This window comes from Diorhabda carinulata, chromosome 4 (genome assembly GCF_026250575.1).
Source record: "Diorhabda carinulata isolate Delta chromosome 4, icDioCari1.1, whole genome shotgun sequence".
Taxonomy (NCBI): domain Eukaryota; kingdom Metazoa; phylum Arthropoda; class Insecta; order Coleoptera; family Chrysomelidae; genus Diorhabda; species Diorhabda carinulata.
In genome coordinates this window covers 25,321,786-25,340,037 of record NC_079463.1, presented here as the reverse complement: position 1 = coordinate 25,340,037, position 18,252 = coordinate 25,321,786, and the positions used below count along the sequence as shown (strand labels likewise).

Here is an 18,252-nt window from a genome sequence, read left to right as displayed (position 1 = left end):
ATTGAAAAAAACAAAGCTAATTAAAGTAAACTAGAAAAAAGTGGCCAGTGCATCACTGGCAATAATAATTATATCGTCCTCTGCCTTGCTTTTGGAGAATGGATGAAGAAACATTCGAAAAACTCCTAATGAAAATAAAACGTAGTATTAGTAGATTAGAAACTCATTTTCGCATGTTTTTAATCACGAAATAATGCATTGCACGTTGTATTGCATCATGTCAAGCGGTCTTAAAAATACACGTGGTGTGCAGTATTAATCTAAAATTTACCAAAAACCGGCGTCTGCGCAAATTTTCTCCATCCACGCGGTTTCCCTGATCTTATGGTGCATTCTCAGTGGAACAGTGATGAAGGTAGGTCGGTAAGTCACGTAGACTTAGAAGTTTAAAATGGAAACTCGTTTTTTGTGTATATACTAGGAGTGCATTATCGATGTGTGTGTGTGTTTAATTTAATAGTGAGTTATGTGAATTTGTTTGAGTGCCACTTGGGTTACTAGTTTTTATTTCTAAATATGGTGGAATCTGAGTTCAACGATGACACCTGGGAAGATTTTTTTGGTAAGTAATAATATTTAGACAACTATTGTACACACTTTATCGTTGATACAAATTTCCATGAAAATTTTGTTGTTGTGAGATTATATATATATATATATATATATATATATATATATATATATATATATATATATATATATATATATATATATATATATATGAAGTACTCGTTGATTGAATTTAAAATTTTTATTAAAAAGTGTAAATTAGAGTAAATTTATTACCAGCTTATTTTGGGTCTTAAAATATTGATTCAATCACCAAATGTCTAGGTGTCTAGATTGACATTCATATTCAAAGAGATATAATACAAAAAGTTATCATTTTAACTTCATCGTAGTCGCTCGAGTTTCAGTGGAAAATGGATTTAAATCGCTTTATTTTCTTTCACTTGATGCTGTCGCCATATGAAAAAAGATTCAACGTTAATTCGCTACATGCATCTACGTGAACGCACTCTTCTTCTTTCTGTTTTGCGCCTTTTTCCACTTGTTAAGCCTCTTTTCACCCAACTGTTTTCTTCCATTCTGGCTGTATACCAAAATCAACGTAGTGTCTTTTGCTTTAGTAAATAGTCGATCTCTGCCTAACCTAATCCTTCACTCGTGTCTCTGCAAAAATTTTCTCACCACTCCTACTCTTGAGAGATCTTTATTTGATTTCCAAGAACTCCAACTGTGTTATTACGTTTTACCAATCTCTTGTCGAATTCTCTAATTCCCAGGTATTCAAAATCTTGTACTTTATCGAACTGGAACTCCGAATTTTGTTTTTAATAATTTTATTAAGAAGGGTAGAAACATTGACAACAAAAAAATATTAACAGACCAAACTTGCATCTCTAATAATTTGCAGAAAACATTTAATATCTGGATAACGGTGAGGTTTAGGTATAGGAAAGTATGCATGAATTTGCCTTATTTTTAACCCTGAATGCATTAAAATAGAAAAAACCGGGTGGTTCTATTTAAAAAAATGAAGAAATTTGATATTTAAGTTAAACTTTGAACACTTTTTATACACACCCTGTATGAAATAAAAAAATTTTCAACATAAATTCTGGCCTTGCTAAAACTAACCGAATAGAAACCATTTTCATATCTTTAAGGGTATCCTCGTAAAAAAATCATTTATAAGGGTATTATATTAATTTTTCACAAAAAAATTAATAACTCAAAAAGGATGCATTTCTCGTAAAAAGTTTTTAGACAAAAGTATACTAAAATTTTACGTAGATTTCAAAAATGTATTAATATACAGGGTGTTCTAATTAAAATAACAAAGTTACAATCGACTTCCGGTAGAACGTAAAGTTGTTAGTATTTCGGTTAGGATATGAATTATTAAATATTTTACACGTTTCTTGTTGACTTCTACGCCTATCACCATATCTTCTATCTATCTAAAAACACAAAATATACAGGACGATCTATTTGAAATAACAAAGTTCATTATTTTTACGAAAAAAAGAAAGATCTGACAACAATGTAGATACTACCATTATACAGGTCGTATCACAAGATCCTTGTATACAAAAAATACCTCGTCATTTTATTGTTGATTCCAGGATGAAATAAAATTTGCGTTTACTAATCAGATTATGACAGAAAAGACGAATAGATTTTGCAATGATGTTCGATACCGTGAAATTTGTTGTAATCTAATGTCTTCCATACACACACTCGGTAGTAATATTTCATCATGAATGGATATATATACGAATAAGGCGCGGCGTTGTAAAAAGAGCATTGAACTCGACTATTAAATATAAACTGTGTTAATAAGTACTAACGTTTCATTAAGATATCAGATTAATTTATTATTTCTCTGAATACTTTTGTAAAAAATGGAAATATTGAAGTTGAAATACTAAAAAATCCCTTGTGTATCTAAATAATGAGTAGTCATCCCAACTTCTAAATCTAAAAAAGGTTTCCAAAAAAATTAAACTTATCTACTTCCTTACAAGTCTATTACGCCCTTATTGAATCGCATCTCCGATACGCCCTTCCCTTCTGGTGTACGTTGATATTTACTCGGTCTAAACAGCAGGGCTCACTGCAGGGACTTCTTTAAAAAAATAAAAATCCTGACTTCACTTTCAGAATTAGTTAAGGGCTCAATATTTTACAATGCGAAAAAAGTGCACAATCACTTGCCAACTGATATTAAATCGATTACATCTTTTCCCGCATTTCGCAATAATTTGAGGGTGTACTGGAAACTGCCTTATTTGTATCTTTATTTAATTATTTTTATGTTACTTTTTTAGTTTTTACAAGCTTTTGTCTACAATTTTTTGACAATAAAGCATGTTTCTCTCTCTCCCATGAGTCTTATAACAATTTTGATTAAACAAGATCTAATTTCAAGTCCAACTCGCACTCGACTTTAAATCCCAAGAATTTACTTTAAAATTTCAGAAATTCTTGGTTATTCTAGGTTTGATCTACTTCATTCCAAAACAGCATAGGGCCAAGAAAGAAAATTTTAGAGAATATTTAAAAAAAAAACGATTTCTAAACTGGCATCTCATATTCTAGGTATCGCGATTCTTGTATACAGAATACTTGATATTGTTACAAAATATACCATTTCGAAAAAAAATTTTTCACAAATTTCGCACTTTCGTGTTACACTGTCTGGCGCGCGTTTCGATAAGCGAGTTATCATCTTCAGTGACTGAAGGTAAACGATTTACCTTCAGATTCTGAAGACGATAACTTCAAATTCAAAATCGATAAGGAACAGAATGTAGTTCTAAAATAATAAAAAACCTGTTCCTAAATAGTCTAGGAAATAATTAATGGTAAGTCTTACCGACAACTAGTTTTCGCCCTCTAAAGGTTTGGAAATTATTATCAACGATGAGTCATCAACACTCACAATTACACTGTCTGGTGTGCGTTTCGATAACCAAGTTATCATCTTCAGTGACTGAAGGTAAACGATTTACCTTCAGATTCTGAAGACGATAACTTCAAATTCAAAATCGATAAGGAACAGAATGTAGTTCTAAAATAATAAAAGACCGGTTCCCAAATATTCTGGGAAATAATAAACCCTCTACAGGTTTGGAAATTATTATCAACGATGAGTCATCAACACTCACAATTACACGCGTTTAGATGGTAAACTAAAATCTATTAACTTGACTAAATACTAAATTGTACCACCAATAAACGTGAAGAGAGGCCTGTAAGGACCTTCATCCTTTAACAATTTTACATTATTAATATTTATGTCATGATTTTGACTGGTAGCGTTATCGGTAATCGGGTCAGTCCATATTTTAAATGTGCTCTTTAAACCGGACAATAACGGATCTCTTAGTTTGCCCAATATACTTTCGGTCACAATTACCACAGATAATTTCTTATTTGTTATTTTATCTTTGGAATCACCCAATAATTGTTTTAATGTATTGTTGGAGTTTTCCCACTGGAATTATTTTTCGCGTGAGAACTTTTATCGATGGAAAAATTTAGTATAAAACAGGTGAGTAAAGTTAAAGGGTTTTAGTTTACCTTCAGATATGTTCGAGTAGTCGTTCTTCAGCATACATTTGTGTTTCTGGAAATTCGGTTACAGGGTTCCCAAGTTAGAAATTGTCCCTTCAATTTTAGAGGAAAAAATGTGGGATTGGATGTTTTTAGGGGTGATTTACTTTTATAATATTTATTGTTTTTAATTACATGTATGATTTTAAAATAAAATTATTTATTGATTGTTTGAAATTTATTATTCGTTGTAGTGAAAAATGATTAATTGTTTATTTTACAAGAAATAAATGTTTTTGTTTATGACGAATCTATAGAAATTGTGGGTTAGTGCTTTAGGGAGATGAATTTTTGAGAGTTGTAGATATAAAACATATCAATGTTTATACCACGAACCGCCACTGGCAAAGGAAATGAAAACTATGGGAAAAAGTAGAATAGAAATCGATATTCATTTACGAAGTTGTTTATAAAATGATTAAATACACTAAAATAATGATCTAAACAACGAGGAATTTATTTATATCTTTTTTATTACTGTTTTTATTTATTATGATACGAGGTTTGGTTATTAAATAACGAGACGGGTTACGAAAAAGGATTTTATGTGTACAATTTTTCTAACCGTTTATATATCGGCGTATTCAGCCTCGGATGCTGATTCAAAGATCTGCACGTACAATTTGGTTGATTTTGATCACTGTTTCCGGAGTTGAAACAGTTACAGGGCGATTTAGACGTTGATTATCTTCAGTGCCTTCACTAAAGCGCTTACACCACTCAAAAACACGCTCACGAGATAGAGAATTGTCCCCATAGGCTCTTTGTAACAATTTATAGCACTCAGTCGGAATTTTTTTCAATTTAATGAGAAATTTGAGATTGATACGTTGCACACGTTTTTTTTTTACCCTAGCCGTCTATGGCGCAGTTCGTTATTTAATAACCAGACCTCGTATTTTTATTTTATACCACTGAAGTAGTGGTGTTGAATTAACCAAACTTATTAAATGTCCTTTATAACTATATTTAATATGGGATTTTGATTTATAGAGTTGTTTTGACAAGTCGAGGATGGCTATAGTTTATTTCAGAAAGGTATAGAGTAATAATACCGCCACTGGGCGATTTGGGCGCTGGTCATCTCCAGTTCTCTCTCGGGCATTACTAAAGCGCTTACACCACTCAAAAACACGCGCACGAGATAGGGAATTGTCCTCATAGGCTTTTTGCAACAATTTATAGCACTCAGTCGGAGTTTTTTTCAATTTAATGAGAAATTTGTAATTGATACGTTGCTCCAGGAGAAAAAAAAACGCGCGCGGTCTCATTATTTAATAGCCAGACCTCGTATATGACTTTTTTCTAGTTCGGATTCCAAACGTAAATAACTAGATATGAGATTAAGTAGTATGTCTGAACAAAAAATGACTCGAGACAAAAGTTTTGTCTTACCCACACTTTTACTCGACAAATGAGAAACGGGAGGAATCAGTTTAATTTCATTGACACTTCCAACACCCATTTCCGTTTCCTACGTGTTTTTATTTTCAACGACAACCACTCTCATCCCCATTGTTTACTAATGGCATTCTAAATTTACAAGCTAATTTCAATCCTTAAAAGTTCCGAATCGCACACGTTTCATGATTTCCCAGAAAGAGTATTCAACTTTTTAGATTTTATCCGATATAAGCGCCTTCTGAATGTCTAAATAAATTCGTTAGAGACGAGCTAAGAATAGAAGAAGCATTTATGAGCTTACAATAAACTAAAATGTATAAAAACTGGGATATTTTCTATAAATTCTTATTAATAGTTAGTCAAATCAATTATTAAAATAGTTACAATCACAAAATTAAAGTGTATGCAAACTAAAAACGGTTTATAAAACTCAATTGTTTTTCGAAAATGTATTTATGGAAAAAAACCGATAAGTAGAATCGTAATACTTCGATGCCCCCGCCAAGTTGAGCAAAAACAAGTTGCATCTTTTCCTAGAAATAGTTCAAGCAAACTTTGTTCATTTCGTCTATCTAATTGTTTCTTGCTCTTACTGTTCTGGCTTTTAGTATTCTTCCTGCAATGCTTTCTAAACTCATCCTTTTTGTTAGTAATTACTGAAGGCCAGATCTGAACTATACGGAGGATAAGGCAGCAATTCATACAATTTAACCATTTAACCTTGTGTATCAGTACATTGTCTTGGTGAAACAGTGGTTTTTTCTTCGACATATAAGACCGTTTTTGGAGATACTTGATGATCAATATTCCAAGTACATCCCAAAATATTGAAGCCATAACCTTCCCAGCTCACTGTCGTGTCTTTGGACGTGGTTCACCGGCTGCAGTCCACTCGGATGATAATCATTTTGATTCCGGAATTAAATGATTCTTCCATTGTCACATATCGACCAAAAAAATCTGATTTGTTACATGTGAATATGACCAAAAATTGCTCTGAATCATCGACGCGTTGTTGTTTTTGATGGACTGTGAGTAAACGCGACAACCACTTTGAATAAAGTTATCTCAATATTTCGCGGATTATTATTGAGAACTCTATCTTGGAATAGCACCAGAAAAAATCCAAGAGAGTCAAATCGAGTGCCGTGGGATGTCCCCAAAGCTTTCCGAAGCAAATTCATCAAACTCCTGGTCGTGTGGAAAATAATGAATAAGGTTTGCGTTCAAAAAAATGTCCCATAGCTCCATCTGTGAATAAAGCGTATCTAAAACTTACTCTGGGGTAATGCAATGGTTTTGATGTTTGAGTCGGAGGTTACGAGTTATTAGAGACCAAAACGGCAATTCTGCTGATTGAAAACATTGTGTGTAAACTCAAACGAAGGGCTCTGTAAATCTGCAAGTTGTATTGTAAGGCAGATAATATGGACGAACGAATACATGCTTGTATCAAGCCAATCATGACATACGGAATAGAAACCAGAGAGGAAACCAACAAAACGAAAAGCATGGTTGGGGTAGCCGAAATGAAAACGCTCAGGGCTATAGTGGGAAAAACAAGAGTAGATCGAATCAGGGAACAAGACAAAGAAGAAAATACTGGTGCGCACACGTGAGAAGAATTGAAGAGAATAGACTGCCAGGCATCGTACTTGAAGGAAAACCAATAGGGAAAAGAGAACCATGACTACCACCTAAGAGATGGGTGGACAGCTGGTAGTCCACCTCCCAGGAACTGATACAGAGGAACCTGCAAAACTAAACAGATTATGAGATCTTAAAAATGAATAAGAAAAAAATATTTTAAAGTATCCATAACCACAGCAAAAGAAAATTAATTTGTTTCATCATAATACTTACGATTAGATATGATCAATTCGTGGACTTTTTTGATGTTTTTTAGAGTAACCACATTCGTTGGGCTGCCAGAACGTTCACCATCATCGTTTACTTTCAGCAAACCAATAACAAATAGTTCTCTTCGATAGAACAGAGTTCCTACAACAATTTTGAAGCTATTGCTGAGCTTGTACAGTATTTTTTTTTCATCAAAAAGCAATAATAAATTAACCAACCGAATTGTTTTGAAAATAACAAAAGTAGCTTCACTTAAATGACTGTCACTTTTTTTTGACAAATCGAAATGTCTTGACATTTGACAAATTGTCTTTTGAAAGTTGGTACTTCATAAACGCCATATGAATTTGACAGTGACAGTGCCATCTGTGTGTCAGTCACCCGACTTATTGAGTGATGTTATAAGCAAACTATAGGGTGGTCAAAAACTTTTGACTGATGATTTGAATGAATTTTTCATGTTTCCCCTAGAACTCACACGTGTATGTTAGTTTCTGCATTAGTTAGTGTTTATTAAAGCATTTTTTGAAACGTTATACTATTGTTACCAATTTGCAAGTTTGGAAAAATGATATTGATCTACGAGAGAACGTGATTCAACGTAAATTATATGTGACTAATGTAAAAACAAAGCTATTAACTTATAGTGTATTATATTAAAAATTTAATGTAATGTTTCTTTGTTGTACACGTTCAGGTCATTGGAATGATTAAGTGTTGAACATATAAAGTGAAATAATTTTATTAAAAACTACAAACACCAGCGCCGTAAACAACATTTATATTAAATAAAATGATTAAAATACAGGGTGGGCCTAAAATTTTCACACCACCGCTGGTACTCATTAAATCTGAAACTCTTCGACGCACAAATTTTTTCCTCATATTGTTTTATTGTTCTCGAGGAAATTTCGTAAAAACTAATCAGCTGAAAATAGGTCTGGGCTGTGGAGAGGCTAAAACTGGATGTACGGTAGGTTCCATAATTTTGCTGCATCCATCTTCTATTGGTTTTTGGTGTTTTAATTTTGATTTTCTCTAATCCAAATTTACCACTGTTCACTGGACTACCATTGAGTTGGTGTATCAAGTTTTAGGTATGTCTTCATTGCGTATGAATTATTTGTAAAGTTATACTCACAAAAAAAAATATCGTAGATAGTAGATAATATTAGTTAACTCTACTGTCCATAATACCGTTTTTTTTTCAACCTCCGATCGCTCCGTGCAGACGCTACGCGGGCAGAGTAAAGCAAGCATGCGCTGTGGGCGACTGCGAAGCTCTCGCACTACACACTTCGCGATTATCGACATTCAGGCGTCAGTCGGCGTTGTGCTACAGCCACGTAAACATTATTGATGGTCCCGCCAAGTGTGATTAATTTTCTACAGATTGAAGGCCATAATGCTGTAGAAATCCATAGGAGAATGAGTCGTGTTTATGGGGAAAACTTCATTAGTGATGGTGTTGTGCGTGAATGATGTCAAAAGTTTAAAGATTTGGTTCAACGAGTTGACAGATTGATTGAATAGAATTGCCGATTCACCATTACTGCTTTGTATATGGAATTTCCAGTTTTAAGTTTTGTACTCCACTTGAATTCATTGGTGCATGGATACGACAAATGTCTCAATTTCTTCGGTGATTATTTCTAAATCTATACCAATCTTTTGGTAATAAAATTATTGTTTTACAAAAGCTTGTCTTTTATTTATAGCCTATCGGAGGTTAAAAAAAGCAGCCCTCGTATTATAAATTAATATTCCCAACGTCAGATGATAAAATCCAATAATGTCATGTAATAAAATAGCAATAAACATAAAAAATTAAATCAACTATTAAATATTTATTTAAGACTGTTTCACAATAGTCCGGTAGACAACAACCGAAAATTTTCACCAATTTGTACAAATCTAATACAATTTTTTTATCGTGTATGATTTTACTTTTTGTTTAACTCGATAAAACTTAAGGTTTACGAGATACGTAGATTTTTAGATCGTTAAATATGCCTAGAAAACGGTTTGCCATAAAGAAACATTCTGACGAAAATTATCATAAATTGTAGAAAATATTGAAGTTGATTATCGTATCGCAAAAATTATTTTCAAACCGAATCATTTTATTTTAATTTTTATTTTAAGCGATAAAGTTTCGAATTCAATTTCAATATCCAAAGTTATTCGTAGAAACTCGTTTTCTAGCGTCATTCTCTTATCGTTTCTCCTGCTCCGGTGACGCCCTTGTTGATTTTTTGTTTTATCCTTGATTTAATTAATTAATTTTACAATTTGGACACTAATTAATATTGTTACGAATAGTGTCGTTATTTCCCGTACTATAATGATTGAACTGTAGCGTTTGTCAGCTTTAATGATAAGCTACAACTGTCTCAAGTAGATACATAATGTGGCATTTGAATAGGTTAAAGCGTCAAAGACATATGGTACATATTCAATGAATGACTCGAATGAGGTTATTTTCATTATTTACGAAAGGGTACAACGGTAAAATTATCCAACCAAAAAATATCAACAACACATTATATTCTTGAAATGTTGACCGAGAAAAATTATGTCACGGACTTATGAATAAATCGATATTAATACCAGTGGCGGCTCCTGGTAAAAAATGTTAGGGGTTCTATAATATTTCTAAAAACAGATTAGTCGTATTTGCCAAATTTATATTTATTGGCTTTCGTTATGAAATGATTAGATTGTTTGAACGGTTACCTCACAACAAGAATAAAATAATTGTCATTGAACTTATCTATTTCAGTGTATAGTATACGACGAGTCCCACGACGAGTAAAAACTATCTGTATATATGGCAAAATACTTATAGTTAAATCTTGAAAATTTCTACGTTTGGGTTTTCGGATACGATCTTTTTAAATAAATTATTTTCAAAGATGGCCGACTTCCGTTTCTACCGGAAGTCGACTGTAACTTTGTTATTTTAAATAGAACACCCTGTATATTAATACATTTTTGAAATTTACGTAAAATTTTAGTATACTTTTGTCTAAAAAATTTTTCGAAAAGTGCGTTTTTGAGTTATTAATTTTTTTGTAACAAATTTGACAGTTGCAGACTCTTATAAATTATTTTTTTACGAGTATACCCTCAAAGATATGAAAATGGTTTCTATTCGGTTGCTTTTAGCAAAGTCAGACGTATTTGAATCTATGTTGAAAAATGTTTCATTTTATACAGAGTGTGCATAAAAAGTTTTCAAAGTTTAATTTCATAAATATCAAATTTCTTCATTTTTTAAATAGAACCACCCGGTTTTTTCTGTTTTAATGCATTCAGGGATAAAAAAAGGCAAATTCATGAATACTTTCCTATACCTAAACCTTACTGTTATCCAGACATTAAATATTTTCTGTAAATTTATAGAGATGCAGGTGTTTTTTTTGTATAACAATTTATAACCTCAAATATCTCGGAAACGACTAAAAGTTGGAATAGGATTAGTCAATACAATTTGATTTGTTTTTTTTTACAGACTTTGTCAAGATAAATACTTTTTTATTTCTTAGTGGTTGTATCAACGGGTCCAAATAAAATTGAGACCACACCTGCATCTCTAAAAATTTACAGAAAACTTCAATATTTCGATAACGGTAAGACTTAGGTATAGAAAAGTTACATGAATTTGCCTTATTTTTTACCCCTAAATGCATTAAAATAGAAAAAACCGGGTAGCTCTATTTAAAAAAATAAGAAATGTGATATTATGAAGTTATACTTTAAACACTTTTTATAAACACCCTATATAAAATGAAACATTTTTCATTATAGATTCAAATGCCTTACTAAAAGCAGCCGATAAGAAACCTTTTTCATATCTTCAAGGGTATTCTCGTAAAAAAATAATTTATAAAGGTCTGCACCGGCAAATTTTATACAAAAAAACTAATACCTCAAAAAGTATGCATTTTTCGAAAAAAGTTCTTAGACAAAAGTATACTAAAATTTTACGTAGATTTCCAAAATGTATTAATAAACAGGGTGTTCTATTCAAAATAACAAACTTACAGTTGACTTCGTCGAACCGGAAGTCGGCCATCTTTGAAAATACTTTACTTAAAAAGATCATAACCGAAACCCAAACGAAGAAATTTTCAAGATTTAACTATAAGTATTTTGCCATGTACAAATAGTTTTTTAACTCGTCGTGCGACACCCTGTAGAAAGAGCACTAGCAACAAATTGGCACCGCTCACATAAGGTTTATTCTACGTTCTTCCAAAGCGGTATAATAAGTTGAGGCTGAAACTTTGAAGAGAAAATTGAAAAACATGCGAATTTTGAGCTGGCGTTGCAGGTACCGTGATTCTAGCAATGGTTCATTCAGGCATCAGTCGGCGTTGTGCTACAGCCACGTAAACATACCCGCCATGATTGATGCTCCCGCCAAGTGTGAATAGCGAAGTGTTATTCGTTTTCAACAGTCAGAAGGCCATAGTGCTGCAGAAATCCATCGAAGAATGAGTCGTGTCTATGGGGAAAACTTCATGAGTGATGGTGCATGATAAAGGGAGCCAAGGAGGCAAATCTGTCGTTTCAGAGTTGTTCTGTTTTTTTTTTACAAAATATCTTGCTAATTCTCTCCAGCTCTGGATTTTTCTCTCTCTAAGGTCTTCTTCCACCGTTTTTTGGTGTACCTCTTATCGTCTTGCCTTCTGGTATCTTCCATTCAACTCGTTTCAAGATCCTATCTTCCAAGTGACCTAGACATTGTAATCTTTTTATCTTTATAATAGCGTCGATTGGTGCCTCGTTAAAAAGTCTGTAAATTTCATGTTTTGATCTTCTCTCCCATCCTAAATTTGTCTGCTTTTCTCCAAAAATTCTTCTTGATATTTGTCTCTTCCAGATATCCAATTTCTGTTTAGTTTTAATCATCATTACCCAAGTTTCACAGGCGTATATCTCGGTTTCAAAATGGGAAAATACCAACCATTTTAAAAACATTTTCCTCATTTTTCCCTATGTTATTAACTCAGTTTTGATATTTTGCTTGGGGACAAAAATAAACAAAAGTCTATGATGGACGCCCTAATTTCCCTGTACTATCATCAATATCCTTATTTCAAACATTGATTTAAAAGTAAGGAGAGATTGAGATAAACTAAAATTTGTACTAAGCTAACGTCACGTGAGTACCGGTTCGCTGGTACCAACGTGATTTTACGCCCAGCGAATGAATCTTTCACGGTGGTGTACAATCCATTTACGAGGTAGACATTTCTTCTAATACTTCCTTACAAAGTATGTTAATGATAAAAATCGCTGCACCGTGCGGCCAGTATATTAAATTGACTTTCAAACAGCTTATTCCTTTTATTGATCTGAAGATTTAAAGTCAAAAGTTTACAGTGAGCTGGTTTCTATGGTCGCAAGTCTAAATGTAAAAGCGATTTATGAAAAGTCAAAAACTAGATAAAAATAATACTGTTCCGTTAACTGCTCATTAGTTTCGAAATAATTAGTACTGTCTAATAGCACCAAACAAAAATAACACCAGATACAAGAGGAATCATTAAAGCATACAAGTTAGGGTAATACGTCTTTGGGCCATAGATAAATCACTCTTCATTATTTAGTTCAAATTACGTCTAGACATTTTTCCTAGTAATTATATGGACCGCCGAGGTAAAACGACGAGAACCCAACGGAATTTTTAAAATAGAAAAAGTTTTGAAGGCGAAAAAAGTTTCTATACTCATATCTTGAATATAAAAGATTTCGTGCTATTTCGAAAAGTTGAAATACATTCCAATTAATCGGAAAAAAACATTAGAAAATGTTTTTCTGTGAGGAACCACGCGCTTGGAAAATCTTTTACTATATTGTTTAACGCTTTTTCTACAGTTTTCTCCACAAAAACCTGATACGAATAACACACCAAATGTTCAATGAAATTTTTCACTTATTTAAAAAAATAGCGACTATTTATACGGAAAGAATTTCTCGATAATTCGGTTCTAGAAAGTAAACAAACAAATCCCCGCTTTATATAAAAACATGTCAATAGTCGATTTTCTGAGAATTTCCGCTTGGCGAAAGTAGTCAAAAGTTTGATATGAATATAAGAAAATGTTTTTCTGTGAGGAACCACGCGCTTGGAAAATCTTTTACTATATTGTTTAACGCTTTTTCTACAGTTTTCTCCACAAAAACCTGATACCAATAACACACCAAATGTTCAATGAAATTTTTCACTTATTCCAAAAAATAGCGATTATTTATACGGAAAGAATTTCTCGATAATTCGGTTCTAGAAAGTAAACAAACAAATCCCCGCTTTATATAAAAACATGTCAATAGTCGATTTTCTGAGAATTTCCGCTTGGCGAAAGTAGTCAAAAGTTTGATATGAATATAAGAAGATGTTTTTCTGTGAGGAACCACGCGCTTGGAAAATCTTTTACTATATTGTTTAACGCTTTTTCTACAGTTTTCTCCACAAAAACCTGATACCAATAACACACCAAATGTTCAATGAAATTTTTCACTTATTCCAAAAAATAGCGATTATTTATACGGAAAGAATTTCTCGATAATTCGGTTCTAGAAAGTAAACAAACAAATCCCCGCTGTATATAAAAACATGTAAATAGACATTTTTCTGAAAATTTCCGCTTGGCGAAAGTAGTCAAAAGTTTGCTATGAACATTAGAACGTGTTTTTCTGTGAGGAACCACGCGCTTGGAAAATCTTTTACTATATTGTTTAACGCTTTTTCTACAATTTTCTCCACAAAAACCTGATACCAATAACACACCAAATGTTCAATGAAATTTTTCACTTATTCCAAAAAATAGCGATTATTTATACGGAAAGAATTTCTCGATAATTCGGTTCTAGAAAGTAAACAAACAAATCCCCGCTTTATATAAAAACATGTCAATAGTCGATTTTCTGAGAATTTCCGCTTGGCGAAAGTAGTCAAAAGTTTGATATGAATATAAGAAAATGTTTTTCTGTGAGGAACCACGCGCTTGGAAAATCTTTTACTATATTGTTTAACGCTTTTTCTACAGTTTTCTCCACAAAAACCTGATACGAATAACACACCAAATGTTCAATGAAATTTTTCACTTATTTAAAAAAATAGCGACTATTTATACGGAAAGAATTTCTCGATAATTCGGTTCTAGAAAGTAAACAAACAAATCCCCGCTTTATATAAAAACATGTCAATAGTCGATTTTCTGAGAATTTCCGCTTGGCGAAAGTAGTCAAAAGTTTGATATGAATATAAGAAAATGTTTTTCTGTGAGGAACCACGCGCTTGGAAAATCTTTTACTATATTGTTTAACGCTTTTTCTACAGTTTTCTCCACAAAAACCTGATACGAATAACACACCAAATGTTCAATGAAATTTTTCACTTATTCTAAAAAATAGCGATTATTTATACGGAAAGAATTTCTCGATAATTCGGTTCTAGAAAGTAAACAAACAAATCCCCGCTGTATATAAAAACATGTAAATAGACATTTTTCTGAAAATTTCCGCTTGGCGAAAGTAGTCAAAAGTTTGCTATGAACATTAGAACGTGTTTTTCTGTGAGGAACCACGCGCTTGGAAAATCTTTTACTATATTGTTTAACGCTTTTTCTACAGTTTTCACCACAAAAACCTGATACGAATAACACACCAAATGTTCAATGAAATTTTTCACTTATTCTAAAAAATAGCGATTATTTATACGGAAAGAATTTCTCGATAATTCGGTTCTAGAAAGTAAACAAACAAATCCCCGCTGTATATAAAAACATGTAAATAGACGTTTTTCTGAAAATTTCCGTTTGGCGAAAGTAGTCAAAAGTTTGTTATGAGCAGTAGAAAATGTTTTTCTGTGGAGAACCACGCGCTTTGGAAATTTTTTACTATATTGTTCAACAGTTCTTCTTCTTCTACAGTTTCCTTCACAAAAACCTAATATCACAAACAAATTCATAACCAACTTTTGAGTTTTCTGTAACTTTTTAAATAACATGATTGAAAAGATTACGTTGGAATTTATTGAACCGTTGGTGAACACACTGTTTACACTACTAATTAACTAACACTTAAAATCACACTGTTTGACTCGTGTTTCGATAACCAAGTTATCGTCTGCAGAGACTGAAGGTAAACTGGGTTCAGTAACTTATTCCATCGGTTACAATTTCTATGTGGTGTTAAAAGATAAAAAATCGATTCAATGGATAATAGGATCTTTCTTCTTTCTTTAGCCATTTTTAAAATCGATGTCCATGAGCGAGTTTCGGAAAATTCATGCTTCAGTATTCATATTTTAATAGCAACGATTTATATTTTGAGAAACAGCCGTTGTTTTTTTGATTTTCCGATAGTTTTTCTGCACCATGTTTCTGGCAAGTAAACAAAAATTTCGAGAGTCGGAAAAGTTTTAGAATTCTGTATTATGGTTACAAACCGAAAATTCTATTTGTTCTATGAAATATAATTTTTTTCTTCAACGTACAGTGAGCTACAGAGCGTTGTTTCCATTTTCCGTTTTCCAATGCTTCTCAGAAATTTTTCATTCTTATTTAAGTTTGTGCCTAAGAAAATGAAGTAGAGCGACTCTGATTTACGTCTGACGACAAACAGAAGCTATTTTTAGTCCACATCGATTCATATTTTTATAACACATGCATGACTTTCCAGTCTTATAACTTATAGTCACAAAATATTATAACGTTGCCATATTTCTAGTTTTTACGTATGAAGTTTCCATTATTGTCATATTTTGTCAACTGGTTCATAATCTTCATATCTTTAACTGCTTTTAAATAGTTAATCGAGTGTTAACTGTCTCTGATTAGTTCTTAGAGAGTTTGAGGTAAATCCTTGCAATTCTCGAAGAAAAATATAGAATGGGGATACATCTGGTGACCTTTCCGGCCATAAGAAATACAGTTTTTAGATATAGTCTAATCGGAATATACAGGTAATACGAATCATTGTACTAGTAGAGGTCTTATAAGACCTTCCTTCATCTCGTTGTGTTATCTATTGGTTATTAATGTGAACCTCTTCAGATATCAAATAAACTAATACCTTTCCAGAACTTCGAGTAACACCCACCAAATCTTTTCCCAGAAGAACGACAGACCAGCCTTGTGTCTGATGGATTCATTGAATCCTTGTTTCAATATCAGTTATGAAATTGTCTACATCTGCATCTACATGTCTTATGAAAGCTGTATGATGTAATTCATGTGCTGCTGTCTAGATACAATATTATTTTGATAAAATCCATTGTACTGTATTATTACAGCTGTAAAAATTCTCGACGTTTCGACCATTACCAAGATAGGGGTGAGGGTATGGTGGTTATTCGTTCATCTAAAAGTGATTCGATTCCGTGGTCTCGATCTGCCTACTCCTTGGAATTTCGCCGGAGGAAATGAAAGCTGAAATAGAAAAAATTACCATCGAGAACACTGATATTATAACTGATGGTTTTGATCCAACTGGTGAGCTATCCGTCTGGATCATGTAAATTTAGCGGACCTTTTGGCGGGTTTTGTCATTTTGGCGCACTTGGGAAGTGATATTGGCGGGATGGGTTATAAATATGTGGAGATTTAGTGTAAGACATAAAAAGTTTATTGATTTTGGTTAGGTTAGGTGTTTAATAGTTTTTTTTTTTAATTTAAATCCGTCAAATTTAAGGTTATGTTAGTGTAGGTCGTTACGAATGACTCCAAAATATCGAAAAGTAACGAAAATATTTTCTAATTATCTATTTATGGCGAATTTATCGTGAATCGACTCTCTATATTAATACATTTTTTTTGGGTGATTCAAGTTCAAGTGTATGAATCGTACGAACAAATATTTACGCTTACAATTCTAACAATTTTCAAAAATTCCCACCAAAATACTTTAAATTGTCTCAGATTGGATCCGAACTATGAGGATGGTTCTAGAAGTACCTGGCCCAACAAATAAAACATCTACTTTTAGCTCCATACCCTTTTTATAATAAGAATCGTCAAGCTCCTCCTGAAAAGGGCTAAATCTGGCGAATAGGGTGTATGAGGTAGCAATTCAAACTTTAATTCATTAATTTTGGCCATTGAAATAACGAATGTGTGAGCTGGTGCACTGTCTTGATAAAAAATTCTCTTCTTAGCTTAATGCGAATGTTTTTGTTTGATTTCATCGCTTAAACGTTACAATAAGTTCGCATAATACTCATAGTTGATAGTTTTTTCTTTTTCAAAATGATGCAATGAAAATTATCCCATACGCATCTCAAAGAACCGACGTTTTGAACTTACCTGCAGATGGAACGGTATTTGCCTTCTTTGGAGTCCTTTTCAGGACATTCTTGATAGTGATGGACCTAAGTTTCATCCATGCTTATGAAACAGCGCAAAAATTGGGCTTTATTTTTGTGAAACATCACCCAAAACTCAATAGCAACATTCTCACGACGCTGTTTTTGCTCCATTGTGAACAACCATCTTGCACATACCTTTCTCATGCCCATTTTTCAGTAAATAAGTGAAGTACTGCACTTTTTGAAATTCCTACTATGTCTGCTAGCTCGCGCACTTTTAGTAGACTATTATCCAGTACTGCTTTGTGGATTTCCTTCAAAATATCTGCAGTCTTCATCTAATTTGATTGACCACTTCTATTAACTTGAAAAATATGCGTGCGTTCACATGTCTGGTAACTTTTGATAGTTGGTACTCGTTGCAAGCTTTTGCCCACTCGCGGTAATCTTTCGCCATTGACGTTCGGACAAACCTCTGGGAGACGAATTTTGCATTTACGAAAGACGATGGATAGACGTGAAAGCAGCTTCACGAAGCTGCTAGTTCG

General features: G+C 32.8%; 1 protein-coding gene across 2 annotated transcripts in view; it reads left to right on the top strand.

The window, feature by feature from the left end:
• The first annotated feature begins 127 nt into the window (after positions 1-127).
• Positions 128-18,252, top strand: part of LOC130892421 (uncharacterized) — a 111,778-nt gene continuing 93,653 nt past the window's right edge. For both annotated transcript variants that reach the window (XM_057797840.1, XM_057797838.1), the window contains exon 1: positions 128-562. In XM_057797840.1, coding sequence (XP_057653823.1) covers positions 517-562 — 46 coding nt within the window. In that variant the 5' untranslated portion in view covers positions 128-516. The remainder of the gene's footprint in view (positions 563-18,252) is intronic.